General features: G+C 40.9%; 1 protein-coding gene across 2 annotated transcripts in view; it reads left to right on the top strand.

Moving 5' to 3' along the window:
- The window catches only part of BMX (BMX non-receptor tyrosine kinase), a 49,278-nt gene extending 31,596 nt beyond the window's left edge, over positions 1 to 17,682 (top strand). For both annotated transcript variants that reach the window (XM_036107292.2, XM_036107290.2), the window contains exons 12-19: positions 376 to 503; positions 2,926 to 3,000; positions 3,810 to 3,981; positions 7,232 to 7,448; positions 8,307 to 8,371; positions 11,863 to 11,981; positions 14,831 to 14,988; positions 17,209 to 17,682. In XM_036107292.2, coding sequence (XP_035963185.1) covers positions 376 to 503; positions 2,926 to 3,000; positions 3,810 to 3,981; positions 7,232 to 7,448; positions 8,307 to 8,371; positions 11,863 to 11,981; positions 14,831 to 14,988; positions 17,209 to 17,283 — 1,009 coding nt within the window. In that variant the 3' untranslated portion in view covers positions 17,284 to 17,682. The remainder of the gene's footprint in view (positions 1 to 375; positions 504 to 2,925; positions 3,001 to 3,809; positions 3,982 to 7,231; positions 7,449 to 8,306; positions 8,372 to 11,862; positions 11,982 to 14,830; positions 14,989 to 17,208) is intronic.
- Positions 17,683 to 17,944: the final 262 nt, after the last annotated feature.

Genomic DNA, 17,944 nt, shown 5'->3' with positions numbered 1-17,944 from the left:
CCAATTGTCATGGGTAGCTCTAGAAAAACATCAGCTGTCAAGACTGAGAAACCCTCTCTGCCTTCCCTCTCCAAAATTTGCAAATGCATCTAAATTATTATTTAACCATTGTTGAATCAAGCTTCAATCAATAATTAAAAACATTTTAGGGGCACCTGGGTGGCTCAGTTGGTTAAGCATCCAACTCTTGATTTCGACTCAGTCATGATCTCAGGGTCCTGGGGGGATCAAGCCCCATGTCGGGCTCTGTGCTCAGCGGGAAGTCTGCTTCAGAATTCTCTCTCCCCTTCTCCCTCTGCCCTTCCCCCTGCTCCCTCTCTCTCTCAAATAAATAAATCTTTAAAAAAAATTCTAACATTCTGTCTTCCTTACTAGTGATAAAAAAGGAACTGTCAAGCATTACCATGTGCATACAAATGCTGAGAACAAATTGTACCTGGCAGAAAACTACTGTTTTGATTCTATTCCAAAGCTTATTCACTATCATCAACACAATTCAGCAGGTAATTTCAGTTTTTCTTTTATGGGTCCTTGTTGTTAAATAGCAATTTTCTTGGATACTACCAATCCTCCTAATATTCCTAATATTATCGGGAACCATGAAAATCGGAATAAAAATGCTCTCAAGCCACACATCTGCTGTGATTTTTGGCCTACGTTTCCTGGAATATAATATTATATGCTCTAAAATGCCAGAAAAATGGAGTAAGCTGAGTGACTTAGAAGTAGAGATTCTCTTTATAAAAATATTTGCAGTCTTTTTCTGCCCATAGAAATAAGTTGATTACAAAATTCACACATTATAGAATTGTTTACCATTGGAGAGAGAGAACCTCCACGGACAAGTTGGTGTCTATCCTGACAGAATTTTTTCCTGTGCTGATACTAACACTTATTTATTATATATATTAATGAATTATATATGTGTATGTATGCACATTATATTTTCACCGAGATGAGATCATTCCACACATACTACTTTTCAGCTTGCTTTCTACATTCAACATGTCTTAGTGGTCTTTCCACGCAAATACATATAGCTTACGGTCTATTTAGGAGCTACACAGAATTCTATTGTAGAATGCTCCATAATTTATTCACCTAACCCTGTATTGATTAGCAGGTGGATCGCATACAGTATTTTCACTTTATAATCGATGTTTCTATGCACAGGCCTGTGCACGTGGCTCTGTATGAGTGTTTCTGTAGCCAGATTCCCTAGAAGTGGAATTTCTAAGATAATGTTAAGAAGATTTAAAACGGGGCGCCTGGGTGGCTCAGTTGGTTAAGCGACTGCCTTCGGCTCAGGTCATGATCCTGGAGTCCCTGGATCGAGTCCCGCATCGGGCTCCCTGCTCGGCAGGGAGTCTGCTTCTCCCTCTGACCCTCCCCCCTCTCATGTGCTCTCTCATTCTCTCTCTCAAATAAATAAATCTTTAAAAAAAAAAAAAAAGAAGATTTAAAACGTAGACATTTTCAAATGCTTTTCAGAGACGTGCACTCCCGCCAACAGCAATCTCCTTCATCCTCACCAACACTGGGTACTATTACTCTCTTTAGATTTTGCCTAATTGACCCGTGAAACTGTATATAGAAATCCCTTCCAATGGAAGCGGGAACTCACCTGGTGTGGTGATCACTTCACGGTATATACATCTGTCAAATCATCACGCTGTTTACCTTTAAAATTACATATGGCCATAACATCTCAATAAACTTAGAGAAAAAGAAATTTTAAAAAAGGAAATCTCCTCTAAGTGCCTTTTCTAGACGAGTGCCGCTTATGGGCAATGCCTGGACGGATTTCCAACAGCAAGTAAACATAAGCTGTGGGCTATCAAATTTGTGCAAGTCTGTCTGACGTGATTACATGCACATAGTGGAAATAGCCTTACTCCTGGCTTTGATTTTGGTCCTTACTTGTGTTCTTCCTTTGTCCCAATTTCCTCAATTGTGTATTTTAACCTCTAGCACCTCAAAAGTACCCTCAACAGGTATTGTATAAACAAACATCTCCAAGTAGAATGATTCCACTCCAGAGGATGCACGAGAAACTTTACAGGGTATAGAAAGAAAACATTAGAATCTTTCTTTAGATTTTTCTCAAAATCTCCTTAAGTTTTCTATTGTGAGTGTATTTTATGATTCACATAATGTATCAATACAGCAGCCATTTTGGAGGAGTGAGCTTTTTTTTTTTTTTTTTTTTTTTTTGACTGATTAAATGTTTGGGATTTAAAACATTTGGAGACCACTCATATAAAAAGTAAAGCAATATATAGAAAAAGGAAGGAGAGAAAAAGGACACATGTGACACTTCCCAGGACTTGGAAAATATCACACGTTTAAGCAAGAAACATTTTTTTCAATGAGTTCTTTCAAACCACTATAAATACTGATTATTTTAATCCAGCTTTACCATAACTTGATGTAAGCAATGAAAATGACTTGACCGTTTAATGCAACCTAGTAATAGGTTCAATGTTTAAAAATCGAGCGGTTTGCTTTTTATTTTGTGCCCTTCTGTACCGTTTGGTTGTTTTTTTTTTTTAACCAGATGTATGTGCTGTGTGTATATGTATTTAAATATGGGACTACAAAAAGATAGAACAAAAATGGGAAAATTTTTTAAATGAAAGATTCCATCGAGCAACTAATTTGATCGATTTTTAAAAATCACATGAAGTTGTTCTACTCTTTTAATTTTTGCTTTACATTGAGCTCATTAGTCAAGCCAAGCAAATCAATACACCTACAGGATGAATGGGGCCAGAATGGATCTCCTGTCTCCATCACGACATCCTGAACTCTGTGCTTTTGCGGCTACTCTGGAGAGAGCACAAGCAGAGGTGTGACCTGGTGTGATATTATGTGATGTCATGTGAGGTGACATGTTGTGATGATATGGTGCTGATTCCATTGCAGGCATGATCACACGACTCCGCCACCCTGTGTCGACCAAGGCCAACAAGGTTCCCATCTCCGTGTCCTTGGGAAGTGGTATGGACGTACACCTGGGCTCTTAAACTCCCTTTCTCATCCATTTCTGGTTAAAAAATTATATATATATTATATTTTTATTATATATATAAAATATGTAATATATATATTTATTTAAAATATATTATATATATATATTTACTTAAAAAAAAGAAGGAAGACAGGAAGAAGGTCCCTATTTAGATTGTGCCCGGGAAGGCTTCAGCAATAATATGTTTGTTCATTTTAAGAAAAAAAACCCAAACATCTTTTTTGTCCTCCCGACCTAACTCTCTAATCTCCTCAGCCTTACCAAAAAGATTGTCCAATTTGGCCTCTTATTAGACCCAATCATCAGCTTCTAGAACCCCATTGCCTGTCCTTTCTTCTTCCGGGCTTCTGTGCTTGCTCAGGAGAGCCCGTTTTCAACCTTGTGTATTTAGGATCATGACATCCACCCAGATCACAGTTTAGTTTGCTTTATAAGAAAACGCTAGTGATTTTTTTTTACCAAGCTAAGAGCATCGAGCGCGTCTTGACACCAGACGTTTCTAAGATGCCTCTGCGTGGCAGAGTGTTCTAAGCCTTTTGTCAAGAACTATAGCTGCTTCAAGAACTATATTGTCCTGGTGGCATTATCGTGTGGTCAAATAGGTCATAAGACCATGTCACTAAGTAAGGATTTTTTTAAGTGATCAACTTAAAATAAAAAGTCTTGCTGTTCTTTATATTGTCAATATGAAACTCATTGGAGAAGAAATCACTTGGGAAGCTGTCAGCCCCAAAGCCTTCTATTCTCATCCTAAAGAGTGTCTATCTTGCCTTATTAGGAATATGGGAACTGAAAAGAGAAGAGCTTACCCTCCTGAAGGAGCTGGGAAGTGGTCAGTTTGGAGTGGTCCATCTGGGCAAGTGGAAGGGACGGTATGATGTTGCCATTAAGATGATCAAGGAGGGCTCCATGTCAGAAGATGAATTCTTCCAGGAGGCCCAGACCATGATGTAAGTTTCTTCTGAGGAATGGCAGTTTGGCCCCTACAGTGGAGGGACATTCATGCTAACAGGTCTGTCCCTAACATTTGCAAGGCCTAGAGCAAGAGCCCATGTATCACAGGTATACTTAGAAGTTATAAATCAAGCTGACACATTAAATAAAATCAGTTCTATGCTCCTACTCTGACAAGTATACCTCCGTAACAACCTGAGAGGCCATATTCAAGTTTAGAATTCTCAAGTCTTTAGAGAAACCAGCCTCTGGCCCATGTGACCCCCACTCCCACACCAACTCTACCCCTCTCCTTTCTCCTCCCACCCCCTGCTCTGTCCTGCAATGTGCTCAGTAATTATGTGTACACATAGCATTCAGTGCATCCAAGCTCCCTCTGTGTCCCTCACAAACAGCTCTGTATCAGTTAAGGATCTTGGTTGGGGGTAGACACACCAATAGCGTGGTTCACTCTTAGGGGAACTGGCCCAGGAAGGGCCCACCCGGGTCCTGGAAGAGGGCTCAGGACTATGTGGACGGGGGATTCCAGAGTCCTGGTACCCCAAGGGTGACCAAGAAAAAGAGATGCATGGATTCTGAGTAGGCATGTCCTTGCCCTTTGGGGAGGTGCATGGTGGGATGAAGAACAGAGTGGGGCCCTGTAGAGCACATGCCCAAGAGCAGGAGCCTCTGGTGGCCAGGGCTAAGGCAATACTGAAAACCAGTGTCCTATGGACAACATCCTTTTCCTTCCTGGTACCTTCAGCAAGTCTGACAGAATCCCTTTCTCACCGCTTCTTTCCTCATCTGATAAATGAAGATACCCTTCCTAACAGGCCTTAGCTCCAAACACAGTCCGCAATGCTGATGTGTTCTTTCTCTCTCTCAGCTTGCTCACTCGCATGTGCTCACTTTCTCTCTCCCTCTTCTGGCCCCCTCTTATCTATGTAAGTACAAAGAATTATTTTAATGATTCTACCTCTTCTTATAAACATGGTGAATCAGACTTTGAAAGGTGACCGACCATCCAGGTTTGCCTGAGACTTTCCTGCTTTAGCAATGAAAGTCCTGTGATCCAGGGACCCCTCAGTCCCAGGCAAACTGGGACAGCTGGTCATCCTGCCTTTAGGGAACTAATCAACATGATATGAAAAACAATGCCATAGCAGGATTTTGAGCAAAGATAGTTGAAATCACAAATCCTAGCCTGCTGCAGAGTAATGGCACTTTTAAAATTTTTTAAACACTTATATAGTGCTTACAGGCATCTCTCTGAGCACTTTATAAATATTAATGCATTCAATCCTCCTAAGAAGCCTAGGAGGGATGTGCCATTGTTATTTGTGTTTTATAGGAAACTGAAGCAGAGAAATGTTAAGTAACGGGCCCAAGGTCAGCAAGCTAGTAAAAGTTGCAGAGCAGAGATGCAAACCCAGGCAGACATTCCAGTCCATTTCCTTAGTCATTCTTTTGTGAAGACCAGAGGTACCAGGAGAGTCCAAAAAATCGCTTTGACCACAATTGCAGAATTGTCTGGAAGCAGAGGTACTATGTGAACATAAGCCTGGTTTCACGGGCAAGCAACCTGCACCATTCTTGAGGGCCCCCACACTTAGGAGGGCTCTGCACTTGCTTTACTGCTGTGATGTCACAGCTTGAAATTCTTTTAAGACTTATTTACTTATTTTGAGAGAGAGAGAGAGAGTGGGGGGAGGGACAGAGGGAGGAGGAGAGAGAATCTCAATCAGACTCCCTTCTGAGCGTGGAGCCTGATACAGGGCTTGATCTCATGACCCTGAGTTCAGGACCTGAGCCAAAATCACGAGTCAGATGCTCAACCGACTGAGCCACCCAGGCCCCCACCATTTTGAAATTCTTACTAATTCTCAAATAAGGATCCCTGCATTTGCATTTCATACCGGCCCCTGCAAATTATGTAGCCTGTCCTGCCTTGGTAATTATACTGTCATAAAACTGGGGAGGAGACCTGTGATGTCCTCCTTTTGCAGGACAGAAAAATCTAGCCGAAACTCCTGTAGGCTTACGGTGTAACCCCTGGTCAGTGACTGAATTTACTCAAGGAACAGCTTTTTTTGGGTGAGGGATCTTTGTCCAACCACTAGCCTTCCCTCTGCAGGGAGCAATGCTGAGTTCCAGGCCATTCTCTAAAATAGCTGATAGAGGCATAACCGAGCTCATAGCCTTGAGCAACCTGATAAGGCCTGTCCCTAAAGTAAGAAGTAGGAAAATAATGATTTAATTAATTTTAACTATTTAACTATAACTATATAACTATTTAATAAATGCTCATTAAAAAATTCTAAAATTGACATGTTGGCTTTAAATTTACTTTACACATCAGAACATTAAAGAATCAACCTGTAAATTGATCAATTACACAGACAAGTGGATGAACACCATAATAGCAGAGCGTCTATCTGTCATGACCTACCAGAAGGGCTATGTCAGGTGGTTACTATTTTCTGAATTTACTATTGAAAGATAATATGGGGCACCTGGCTGGCTCAGTCAGTCAAGCGTTGGACTCATGATTTCAGCTCAGGTCGTGATCTTGGGGTCATGGGATCGAGCCCCGTGTAGGGCTCTGCATGGGGAGTCTGCTTGAGAGTCTCTCTCTCTCCTTCTCCCTCTGCCCCTCCCCTACTTGCTCTCTTTAAAATAAATAAATCTCAAGAAAAAAGAAAAAAAGAAAGATAATGTAACAATAATGTAAAATGAATTTCTTTAAAAAAGAAAGAAAAATCATGGGTAATCTCACTTCCGTAACATGGCAACTATTTTCATTTTTCCTGCACCCTTCATATTCTGATACAATTATTTTTTGAGAATGAAGTATTTGGACTTCAAAACTGAGAAAGTGAAATGGAAGTGATTGCCTTTAGCGTGTAGCTTCCTCCAAATCAGTCACGGAAATTCTCTAGATGCCAGGGGACTAAACAGGATTTAGGAGACAACAGACCATTGCTTCGCTGATTCTCCGTAGGACAGGCGAACCCAGCATCCATAACTGCCCAGTTGCTGTTGCGGTTGTCAGTGTTTACTAGGAGGCAGCTTTTTTTTTTTTCTTTTGCCTTCGAAGGCTGATGCTCCCAGAATAAAATCCACAACTTTTCCCGCTCTTTCTCTGTTCAAGTAGAATGGGGGACATTAAAACCAGCAAAAATCTACAAGTGATTCATGTTCAGGACATCTGGAAAGTGGAGTGTGCAAATTTAGTACTAATCTTTGAAAATCTGTGGTTTCCAGGAAACTCAGCCATCCCAAGCTGGTGAAATTCTATGGAGTGTGTTCGAAGAAATACCCTATATACATAGTGACTGAATATATCACCAATGGCTGCTTGCTTAATTACCTGAAGAGTCATGGAAAAGGACTTGAAACCTCCCAGCTCTTAGAAATGTGCTATGATGTGTGTGAAGGCATGGCCTTCTTGGAAAGCCATCAGTTTATACACAGGGACTTGGTAAGCAAAGTCGCGGGCCCCTCAAAGCAAGCCAGGGATCCACAGTCCGCGCCTCCAGAGCTGGTGCCCTTGGCCGGCAAGGAGGGCGTCTCCACTTGTGCTTTGCTCCCTTGTGACTTGCCCAAGCACATGACACTTTTGTATTAAGAACCACAATTTCAAAATAAAATATTTGCGGTACAGAAAGAGAAGAAGAAGCCGTCACGATTTATGTAGCTGTGTTGTGGTATGGAGGAAAACAGATAAAAAGGAAAGACTTTGGTCGTTTTAGTGCGTGTCACAACCATGAAACCCAAGCTGACCTTTGCTCTGGGAAGGGCTTAGCGCTAAAGCAGTCAATGAATACCAGCCCTGAGAAAAACAAAACCAGAAGGAAATGAAATTTGTGTGTATCTTTGGCTCAGGCTGGGAGTGGGGAGCGTTCTACTTACTATGCACTGCTATTTACCTTTAGAGATTTTCTTGTGCCAAACACCAAACATGCCGTGTGTGCTAGGCCAGAATTTATGCCTTCAAAGCGCCCGTTAACGCGTGGCACCCCAGTGGTGGAGAAGGAACCCCTAGAAATAGCTTTTCCCTTCTTGCTGACGAGCTGAGGTTCTGTGTTTAATGTGTAATACCCTTCATGCTGTTTGACAAGGGTGGATGCTTGGGTAAAAATACAGATGGGAGCACAGTTTCATTTTGAAAAATTGAGAATTGCAAAGGGAAAAAAGACAACTTCTCAACATTTGCGGTTTTGATAGGCGATCTTAGATTTTGTGAGTACTCTGCCAGAGAGAAGGAAGATCTTGGATTCTCATGTGGGGAGATTCTTGGCCACTTTTACTACTTGGTAATTTTGCTTTTCCCCCAAAGGCAGCTCGGAACTGCTTGGTAGACAGTGATCTCTCCGTGAAAGTGTCTGACTTTGGAATGACAAGGTAAGCCAGCTCCAGCTCAGCTCCCAAGGGGCAAGCTGTGGAAGAGGGACTTCCATTCACATCCACATGCCGGCAGAACTGTGGGCCTCGTGGCGATAGGGAACGTGCTCTGCACTGGGGGGTTCGAAACCTGGATTCCCTCCCCATACTACTTCCGACCACCTAGGAAACATGTTTTGCCTCATTTCTTCACCTGGAAGATGGGATTGTTCTTCAGAAATTATCCAAAGTCCCTTTTCCTTCTTTCAAAACTCTGATAAATATTTTTTAAACTTATAAACAAATTCCATGAAAGAATAATATTAATAATTTATATTTAAATATTAATAAATTACATAATATAAATTATGTATAATTATATATAACTATGTATAATTATATTAAAATATATATCAATAACATATATCATAATTATAGATTGTGTATAATTATATACAAAATTTATATATATAAATTTATACATAAAAACTATATATAATTATAAATTATATATTAAATATTAATAAATATTCACTTTAACATGTTCTAGTCAGATTATTGGGATAAATATGTTTTATATATTTTTTCTTAATCAAGACTCCTTTAGCTCTGTTTATCTCTTAATATTCATTCAAATAGGCATAGCATTAACACTAGGAAAGCTTTTGTTGTCACATCATTAAATTTTCTTTATCACCAAGTAAGGCGTGAAAGTAGACTTTGAGATTCTCTTAGCTGGCATCCTATCACCACTTTATGATTTAGAGAAATTATTTTATGATAGCGGTTTAAGAGTCTTCAATTTTCTTTATTCTGAATCTTCCTACTATGTAAGCCTCAGAGCTAGCGTTCATGGTTTTACATGGGAAACGAAGACATACACGTCGGCCTTTGCATTCAGCAAACATTTACTTTTTTTTTTTTTTAAGATTTTATTTATTTGAGAGAGAGAGAGATTGCGAGAGCAGGAACACAAGCAGGGGGAGTGGGAGAGGGAGAAGCAGGCTTCCCACCGAGCAGGGAGCCCGATGTGGGGCTCGATCCCAGGACCCTGGGATCATGACCTGAGCCGAAGGCAGACGCTTAATGACTGAGCCACCCAGGCACCCTCAGCAAACATTTACTGAGTACCCACATAACACCGAGGCCTTGGGGGAGACACTGATATGAATGGGATAGTCCCTGCCCTCAAAATGATCAGCTTCATCCAGAGAGCAAGTAGATGTCGACAGAGACTAAATACAGCTATAAAGTTGTGTCAGTTCAACATAAACTGACAAAATTCGGAGGAGGAATAGTGTATTTTCAAAGAGGTCTGAAGAGTTGACTAAGGCTAGCTCTATATTCAGCATCCATAGCCCTAAAACACCATAGGAGGATCTGGGTTTTTAAAGTTTATTTATGTATTTTTTTAGTAAGCTCTACACCCAATGTGAGGCTCGAACTCACTACCCCAAGATCAGGACTCGCATGCTCCTCCAACTGAGCCAGCCAGGTGCCCCAGGAGGATCTGCTTTTTAAGTCTTCTCCAAAATTCAGTATTGGGAAGTGCTCCTCTTCTGGGACACCTCAACATTGTCAAGATGTCCCTTGAGCTGTGTGCTATTTGCCATCGCTGCGACCACCACACACCGAGTCCCCTCTGCCAACACTCCAGATGCGTAGCTCTCTCAGTGTGAGAGAAAGAGCTCCCAGGACAGGGAAACTGATCCCCACCTTGTTCTCCAAGTGGGAATATTGGCTGTTATGCCAGCATCCAGGGAATATACCGTCAAGTTCTTTGTAGCTTAGGAAAAGGGAGACACAAAGTCTTGCTCTGAATAAGGAATCCTGGAGCCATGCACCAGGCCCTGCTGCTCATGAAGTCCTGTGGTGTCACCATTAAGAAGCCTGTGACTTATTTGAAGGAAGGTTTAAGCCATGAACAGGACCCAGTGCCAGGGTAGTTTCTGGGTGTCTTGTGGTGTCTAGAGGAGCTGAGGGGGTCTGGGGGAGGAAAGTGTGGAAGGTATTTTATGTAATCCTATGAAAGTGTAATTTATTATTGCTATTAATATTCCTATTCTATTCATAACATATTCATATATTAAATAAATATTAATATATTATTCACATATTAATATTTCAAAGGATGATTTTCAAAACCAGATTTTTCTGACATTTTAAGTTAACGGTAAATATCTCTAACACATTTTTGGTGTGTAAAGTTTTCCCATAAAGATCACAACCTGAGCCGAAACCAAGAGTCGGGGGCACTTAACCGACTGAGCTACCCAGGCACCCCTCATTTTCCTTTTTTCTTAAGAGTCATTATTTATTTGTTTTCTAGGCAAACATATGGGGTTCCCCTCTATTAGTTATAGAAATAATATATGCTTATTGTAAGAAATATAGCAATAGCGTATAAAGTAGAATCCGCCCCCACCCCTTTGCCTTATTCTCAGCAGTAGGAGGAACTACTGCTAACACATTTGATAGATGTCCTTTCATACCTCATTTCTAAGTATATCCAATCATATATGCAAATATGTACATTTATTGTTTGTTCCCACAAAAATGGTGAAACAGGTGAAGGGGATTAAGAGTACACTTACCTTGAGGAGCACTGAGTAATATATGGAAGTGTTAAATCACTATATTGTACACCTGAAGCTAATGTAACACTGTACGTTAACTATACTGGAATTAAAAAAATTTTTTAAATGGAATTACACTATATATATCTACTTTTGCACACACCCATTTTCCATGGGTATTTTTTTTATTTTGGTAAATATAGAGCTCTCGTTTCATAATGGCCACATACTGTCCTACTGCATTAATGTGCTATAGCATATTTAATTGTTCTTCAACATGTGGACATTGAGGTTGCTTCTATTTTTATCATTATTATATAGTGCATATACTTGAATATATATTTTTATGGTCTCGGTATCTCCAGAGGATATTGTCATTCATCATTGTTTATAACAGCAGATTAGAAGCAACTTACAAGGTGAAACCAGATGATGTTAATCCACAAGAGGGAATGCTATTCAGTCATTAAACATGATGCCGCAGAAGAAAATGTAACCACACGGGGAAAGTGTTCTTGCTGTGTCGTTAAAGGAAAAAGCAAACCTCAGTACGACAGAAACCCAATTTTGTGCATATTATATGTAGAACAAAAGATTGGAAAGTACAAGCAAAGATGTATCTTGAATGGCAGAATTACAAATTATCTTCAGGGTGAGATTGAGTCATTTGATTTTGACATTTTTGTTTTTCTACATTTCCCAAACGTTTTGCATTCCGATTTTGGTATTTGCAAAGTTAGGTATAATTTTTTAAGGTTTACAAGTCATAAGCAGCCTTGGGCTAAGCTACACATTGAAAGGAGCAAAAGATCTAGAAAACTGAGGCAATCCCCTGAGACTGCGGGGCTCTGTGTCCTTAATCAACCTGCCACAGAGGGCTTCTCATGCTACACAGCCAAGTGACTTGAGGTATGTGTTGATGTTTTCCCCCCACAGGTATGTTCTTGATGACCAGTACGTCAGCTCGGTAGGAACCAAGTTTCCGGTCAAGTGGTCAGCCCCAGAGGTGTTTCACTACTTCAAGTACAGCAGCAAGTCCGACGTGTGGGCGTTCGGTAAGAATGTGGCCACACGGGCCCCAGCCCCATTTCGTAAGCTCGCTTCCACAACAGGAAACCACAAGAGCAGCAACATCCATTTTTAGCAAAAGCCCCGAGCACTTGCGAAATGACCTTCATGGCCTGAGATAAGCAAGAGATTGAAGATGATGGTGACCTATGCTTGGCCCGTATCAGGATGTCTGCCTCGTATTGTACAAAATCCGCATCCTGCTAGCTCCTTTGTATCAAACCATAGGAGATAAAAACTCTTCCACTGAAGAATGCTAACAGTTTTAAAGGAGTCGTTGAGAACTAGAGCTGAGTTTGCTTGAAGTCCAAAACGTTGAAGGGCTTGAGATACAGTCATGAACTTTCGGCGTGAAAGCAGCCGTGACCACCATTCCCTTTGGAAGCGACCAACCCTCTGGGCATGCCTGGTGCAAACCCCAAACACAACTCAGTGCTGTCTTTAGCCCATACTAATTTCAACTAGGGTCCTCATTAAAATTCATCGCTAGATCAAGGGTCAGCAAACCTTGGCTCAGGACCAAGTCTGGCGGCCTATTTCTGTACATAAATTTTTATTGGAGCAAGCCATGCCCATTCGCTCCTGTATTGTGTCAGATTTTGTACTGGAACAGCAGAGTGGGGCAGGTGCCAGATGGTGTATGACCTACAAAGTTTGAAATACTTACTATGTGACCCTTCACAGAAAAGGTTTGCTGGCCCCTATTTTATTAAAGATCTATACTGAAATTTAGTAAAGGTCATTAGAAAACAAATAATTCTTAAGTTGTGATTTGATTTTAAGATATGATAGATTTTCTGATATCTTTCTACACTATGAAGAATGTCAGGCCTGTTTACAATCACTGTCAGATGGATCCATGATAAATAATCCAAATTATCACAAAGTTATGGATATATTAAATGCAACTGAGACCTATTTCATGTCTGTCTTGGTCCATAAGCATAATCTGACTTTTTATATGACATCCAAAAGACTGCATGAATAAAAGAAAATTTACCCATTTTTTTAATATGACACACTTTTTTTTTTTTTAACATTCCATTCACTTATTTGACAGAGAGAGAGAGCATAAGCAGGGGGAGTGGCAGGCAGAGGGAGAGGCAGAAGCAGGCTCCCCGCGGAGCAGGGAGCCCAATGCGGGGCTTGATCCCAGGACCCCGGGATCATGACCTGAGCTGAAGGCAGACGCTTAACCAACTGAGCCACCCAGGTGCCCCAGCCCACATTTTTAAAATAACTATTACTTTTGGAAAAGTAGTATTATTCACTTAAAAAAATAATAATCCAACATACACAGAAAAAGAAAAAAAACCACAAAGATAGCATTGTGGTGAATACTTGATATCCTTTCAGGCTGATTAACTTGTCAAAACTAGTTTCAGTCTCCTTGTGTTGATATGCCTTATGAAAGATGCTTTTAAAAATCAGTATCCTTACTCAAGAGTTACAGCTTGTTTTTGATCCCAAAATGGCATTGCCCAGCTTGATTACTCACCCTATGCCCTAGAAGTTGGCTCCAGATATTTTCTGGCTATTTCCCAAAACTAAATCCATTCTTAAGTAATTTGTCCCCAGTGAGGATATTCAAAATGAACCAGGGCCTCTGAAAGCAATTCTCAAAGAGGGGGCCCCACAGATATTTGAAGCAATGATATTATTTTTGAGATAAGTGGATAGCCTTCCAAAGACAGAACTTTTGGATGGTTGTTTTAGAAGGTTGTTAAAAAAAATACAGCCCCAGCAACTTGTAATAGTGCCTTATTGTAAATATTTTACATAAAATCTGTAGCCCTAAAAGTCAAAGAAATTTTGAAGTTAGTGCTTCAGTTACGGTTCTAGAATAGTTTTCTTCCTTCTTACATATTTCTGGCTTGCCAAAGCTTCGAAGCTGGCTGACTTGAAATTCTCCGGCTTGGTCAGGACGACAGCACACTGGCCACCATTTAGAGAGCATTTAAAGTGTCCTGGTGCTCTTTATGCGCTCTGCATGTCTTATCCTAGTTCATGCTCACAACAACTCTATGATGTGCAAATATCGGCTTATTATAGACAGGGAACCTGCTCCGAGAAGGGCTGAGAAACTTACCCAGCCTCTAAGCGGCAGAACTGAGCCTCAAAGGCCACATCTAACTGACCCCACTTCCACCCTCAACCACCATGACCAGAACCCGGTTTTTAAACCTGGAGTCTGCAATGGCCTTGGATGGGCTTCAGGACACCACGAACATCCAGAAACCGAACACAAACATGCTGCCTGTTCACTTTCCGAAGAGAGAGCCAATGGTTTTTATCAGGTTCTCAAAAGGACACCTGACCCACAAAGTATTAGGAACCACCGAGGCAAAACGGAGGCATTTTGTCAATGATTTTATCTGTAAATTTCCACAGGAAGGCAATTTGACGGTGCACACCACTGCCAAGTCAGAGAGCAAGAAAGGGCGAGGACTTCAGTCAGTCACTCCTCCGGGTGGGAGCTGGGGGGTGACTCTGAGGGTGACTCTGAGGGTGGAGCCCCAGCCGCCTCTCTGAAACAGCCCAAGAATCTTGACCCCAAGTGGCTTCCGACGCGGCTGCCTTTGCCATTGACCCGTTTCCCAGAACAGGCACCCGGGTCTCCGGGAACATGGAGAAGGGTACCCTGGGCTCCAGAAGTGATGGTACAGTCCCACCCTCTACACCCTGTCCTTTTTGCTGGGACTCATTTCCCGGGGATCCCTCGCTCTGACCCACAGCCTTCCTGATCTGGTGTGGGAGGCTTGTTCAACTAACTCTGTACCTTCTGACCTGGGCTCTCTTTCCTTTTTGTCTGCCGTTCGCCCTTCGTGTGGCGCAGGGATCCTGATGTGGGAAGTGTTCAGCCTGGGGAAGCAGCCGTATGACTTGTATGACAACTCCCAGGTGGTTGTGAAGGTCTCCCAGGGCCATAGACTCTACCGGCCCCAACTGGCATCGGACACCATCTACCAGATCATGTACAGCTGCTGGCACGAGGCAAGTGCCCCGCGGGGGCGGGGCTGGAAGGGGCGTCAGGTGCATCCACGGCGGTTGCCTAGGACACCACTGGGCGAGTCATTTATGAGGGAAAACACCTGCTACACAGCGGGTGCCATGGCCCCGAGCCCCTTCCCTCAAGTGTTTGTAATTTAAAACCAACAACGGAGCAATGTAGGTGCTAACGGTTTAACAAACAACTTACATCCAGCACTGTTCTAAGAACTTCATAAATATTAACCCATTTATTCATCAGGCAACACACTATGAAGTAGGCACTAGCATGACCAAAACTAAGAGGAAACAGAGACCCAGAGAGGTTAAGTGACTTGCCCAAGGTCACAAAGCTAGTAAGAGGTAGGCTGGCTAGTCTCCGAGTCCCTGCTCTTAACCACGACACTATGGGTCTGCACAGAGACAATCCCCAGTTGAAGGTTCTGCATAGAGTGAGTGTTTTGCACATTTTGGTCCCCCACTTTTAAAATATTCTATTTCACAACTTTTAGAACATTCACGATTTTCATTAGATTCCAATTTATCTTTCCCATACTTCTTTGCACAAAAGTGAGAATGCATATGTGTGTGTGTGTTTCCATTTCTTTCTTATGAAAAAAGGAGCATACAAATCCCCTCCGCAGGAGTTGCCCCTCCATCAATGTGCCTATTTTCCAACCATCTTACCAACACAGACCATTGTCAAGCTCCTGGATTTCTGCCAATCTGATAGATGAGAAATGGCATTTTACTGCAGCTTTTATATGTACATCTTTCATTACAATTCAGGTTTACTTTCAAGGGCACTGGTATCTCTTTCTGAGAATTAAATGGCATATCTTTTCCTTTTGTTCTATCAAGTTTTTTGTTTCCCTCACCTTGATTTTAAAGTTCCCTTTATAAATGAAAGAGATTAGTATTTTATCTGTGATAGTTGTAAATACTTTCTCCCAGTTTGTCGCTTATCTCTTAATTTATGGTAGTTTTTGCCATGCAAAAGATTTTTTTAAAAATATGATTGACTCTATTAATATTTGCTTTTATTACTTCTGGAAACTGAGTTAAAGTTAGATAGGTTTCCCCAGACCCTGATTATGATAGCATTCACTCAGATTCTCCTCTAGTACTTTTATGGCTTCATTCTTTCGCATTTAGATCTCTGATCTAGTTTGTGTTTGTTATCGCATACGGTACGAAGTATGGATCCAAAGATCTCGTTTTCTAATTGACTACCTGCTTGCTGCAGCATCATTAAAAGACCATGTCATTCCCAGGGGCAAGATACCATCTAATGGTGCCGAAATATCTAACATAGGAAATTTCCATATGTATTTGGGGTTATTTGGGGACTCCCTCTTCTGTTCTCCGGTCTCTATTCATGTGCTAGCACTGCATTGTTCTAATTATAGAGACTTTATAATATGTGTTAATCCTAGGTAGGCTAGCACTCCCTCATTGCTCACCTTTTTTTTATACCTTTCCTAGCTATTTTTACATACATTTTTTTAAACTGAGTTTAATTTTTAAATTTTTTAAATTTTAGCTCCAGTGTACTTAACCTACAGTGTTATATTCATTTCAGGTATTATTTCTGCATATTTTAAAAATCCATGAACTAGAGAATCAATTTGTTCAGCTTGAAACAAACTTGTTCATGTTTTGGAGGAGACTGTAGTTTATATTTTAACTAGGGAAATTTGACATCCTTGTGATACTGATTTGTCCTCTTCAAGAACAAGCAATGATTTTCTATGTGCATAAGTCTACATTTGTATTTTTCAGCAGTGTTTAAAGCTGTCCTCATTTTGGGGTGGGAGGTACGTTTTTGTTTGTATTTTATTTTGGTGTCATTGCTCTTCTAAATGGAGTTTTCTCTTCCATTGTGTCTTCTGGCTGGTTCTTGTACACGTACCTAAAGGCTATTGATTTTATATGTTAATTTTGCATACTGCTCTCCTGCTGAATTCCTTATCATTTGGGTCGGTTCTATCATTCATTCTCCTGGTTTTTCCAGGCATACAACCATATCTTACACAAATAAAGATATTTTTACTGTTTCTTTTCCAATTCTTAGGGTTCTAGTTGTTTTGTCTTTAGTGGAAATGTCCATAGTGTTTCCACACTTAAACAGTCACTAGCTTTAGTTTTGAGGTATACATATCTTCTATATTTTATTTTTAATCCTAACTTTCATAAACTAAGCCATTGGGTTTTTCTTTTATTTAGCTTCCAGAAAAGCGTCCCACATTTCAGCAACTCCTAGCTTCCATTGAACCACTTCGGGAAAAAGACAAACCTTGAAGAAGAAATCAGGAGATCTGATGAGAACGAATGTAAATGCTGGCCAGCATTTTCATTCCTTTTAAGGAAAGTAGCAAGACGCAGACAATGTAATTTAGCTAGTTCTTCTTAATAGCGTTCTGTGTGCTGTTTGCCTGTTGTATTATCTCGAAATTGAACAAGAAACAAAAGAGTTCCTTGAAATTTAGGTCAAATTAGTAATTCTGTGTATGCTGCTCTTAATATTATTACACTTCCCAGCCTATAGCAGAAGCACATTTTCTGATTGTGGTAGACAGAGGGTGTACCATTTGTAAAGATTGCATCGAATTAAAAAATTCTTTGTTGGATATTTGTTCTTTTCCTTATATTGTCACTATCCTGATAATTAAATATGCTATTAACAAGTACCAAAATGTGGACATTTGCCTTCATGTTTCAATGCTGTCAAACCTTACCATGTATGCAAATCAAAAGGAGAGTTCATTAAAATATACTCCTGGGGCGCCTGGGTGGCTCAGTAGGTTAAGCATCTGCCTTCGACTCAGGTCATGATCTCGGGGTCCTGGGATCGAGTCCCACGTTGGGCTCCCTGCTTCTCCCTCTCCCTTGACTCCACCACTCTGCTCATTTTTTTCCCCTCTCCCTCTCAAATAAACAAATAAAATCCTTAAACACACAC

This window comes from Halichoerus grypus, chromosome X (assembly GCF_964656455.1).
Source record: "Halichoerus grypus chromosome X, mHalGry1.hap1.1, whole genome shotgun sequence".
NCBI lineage: Eukaryota > Metazoa > Chordata > Mammalia > Carnivora > Phocidae > Halichoerus > Halichoerus grypus.
Note: the sequence above shows the minus strand (reverse complement) of the source record. Positions and strands in the feature narration are given on the sequence as shown.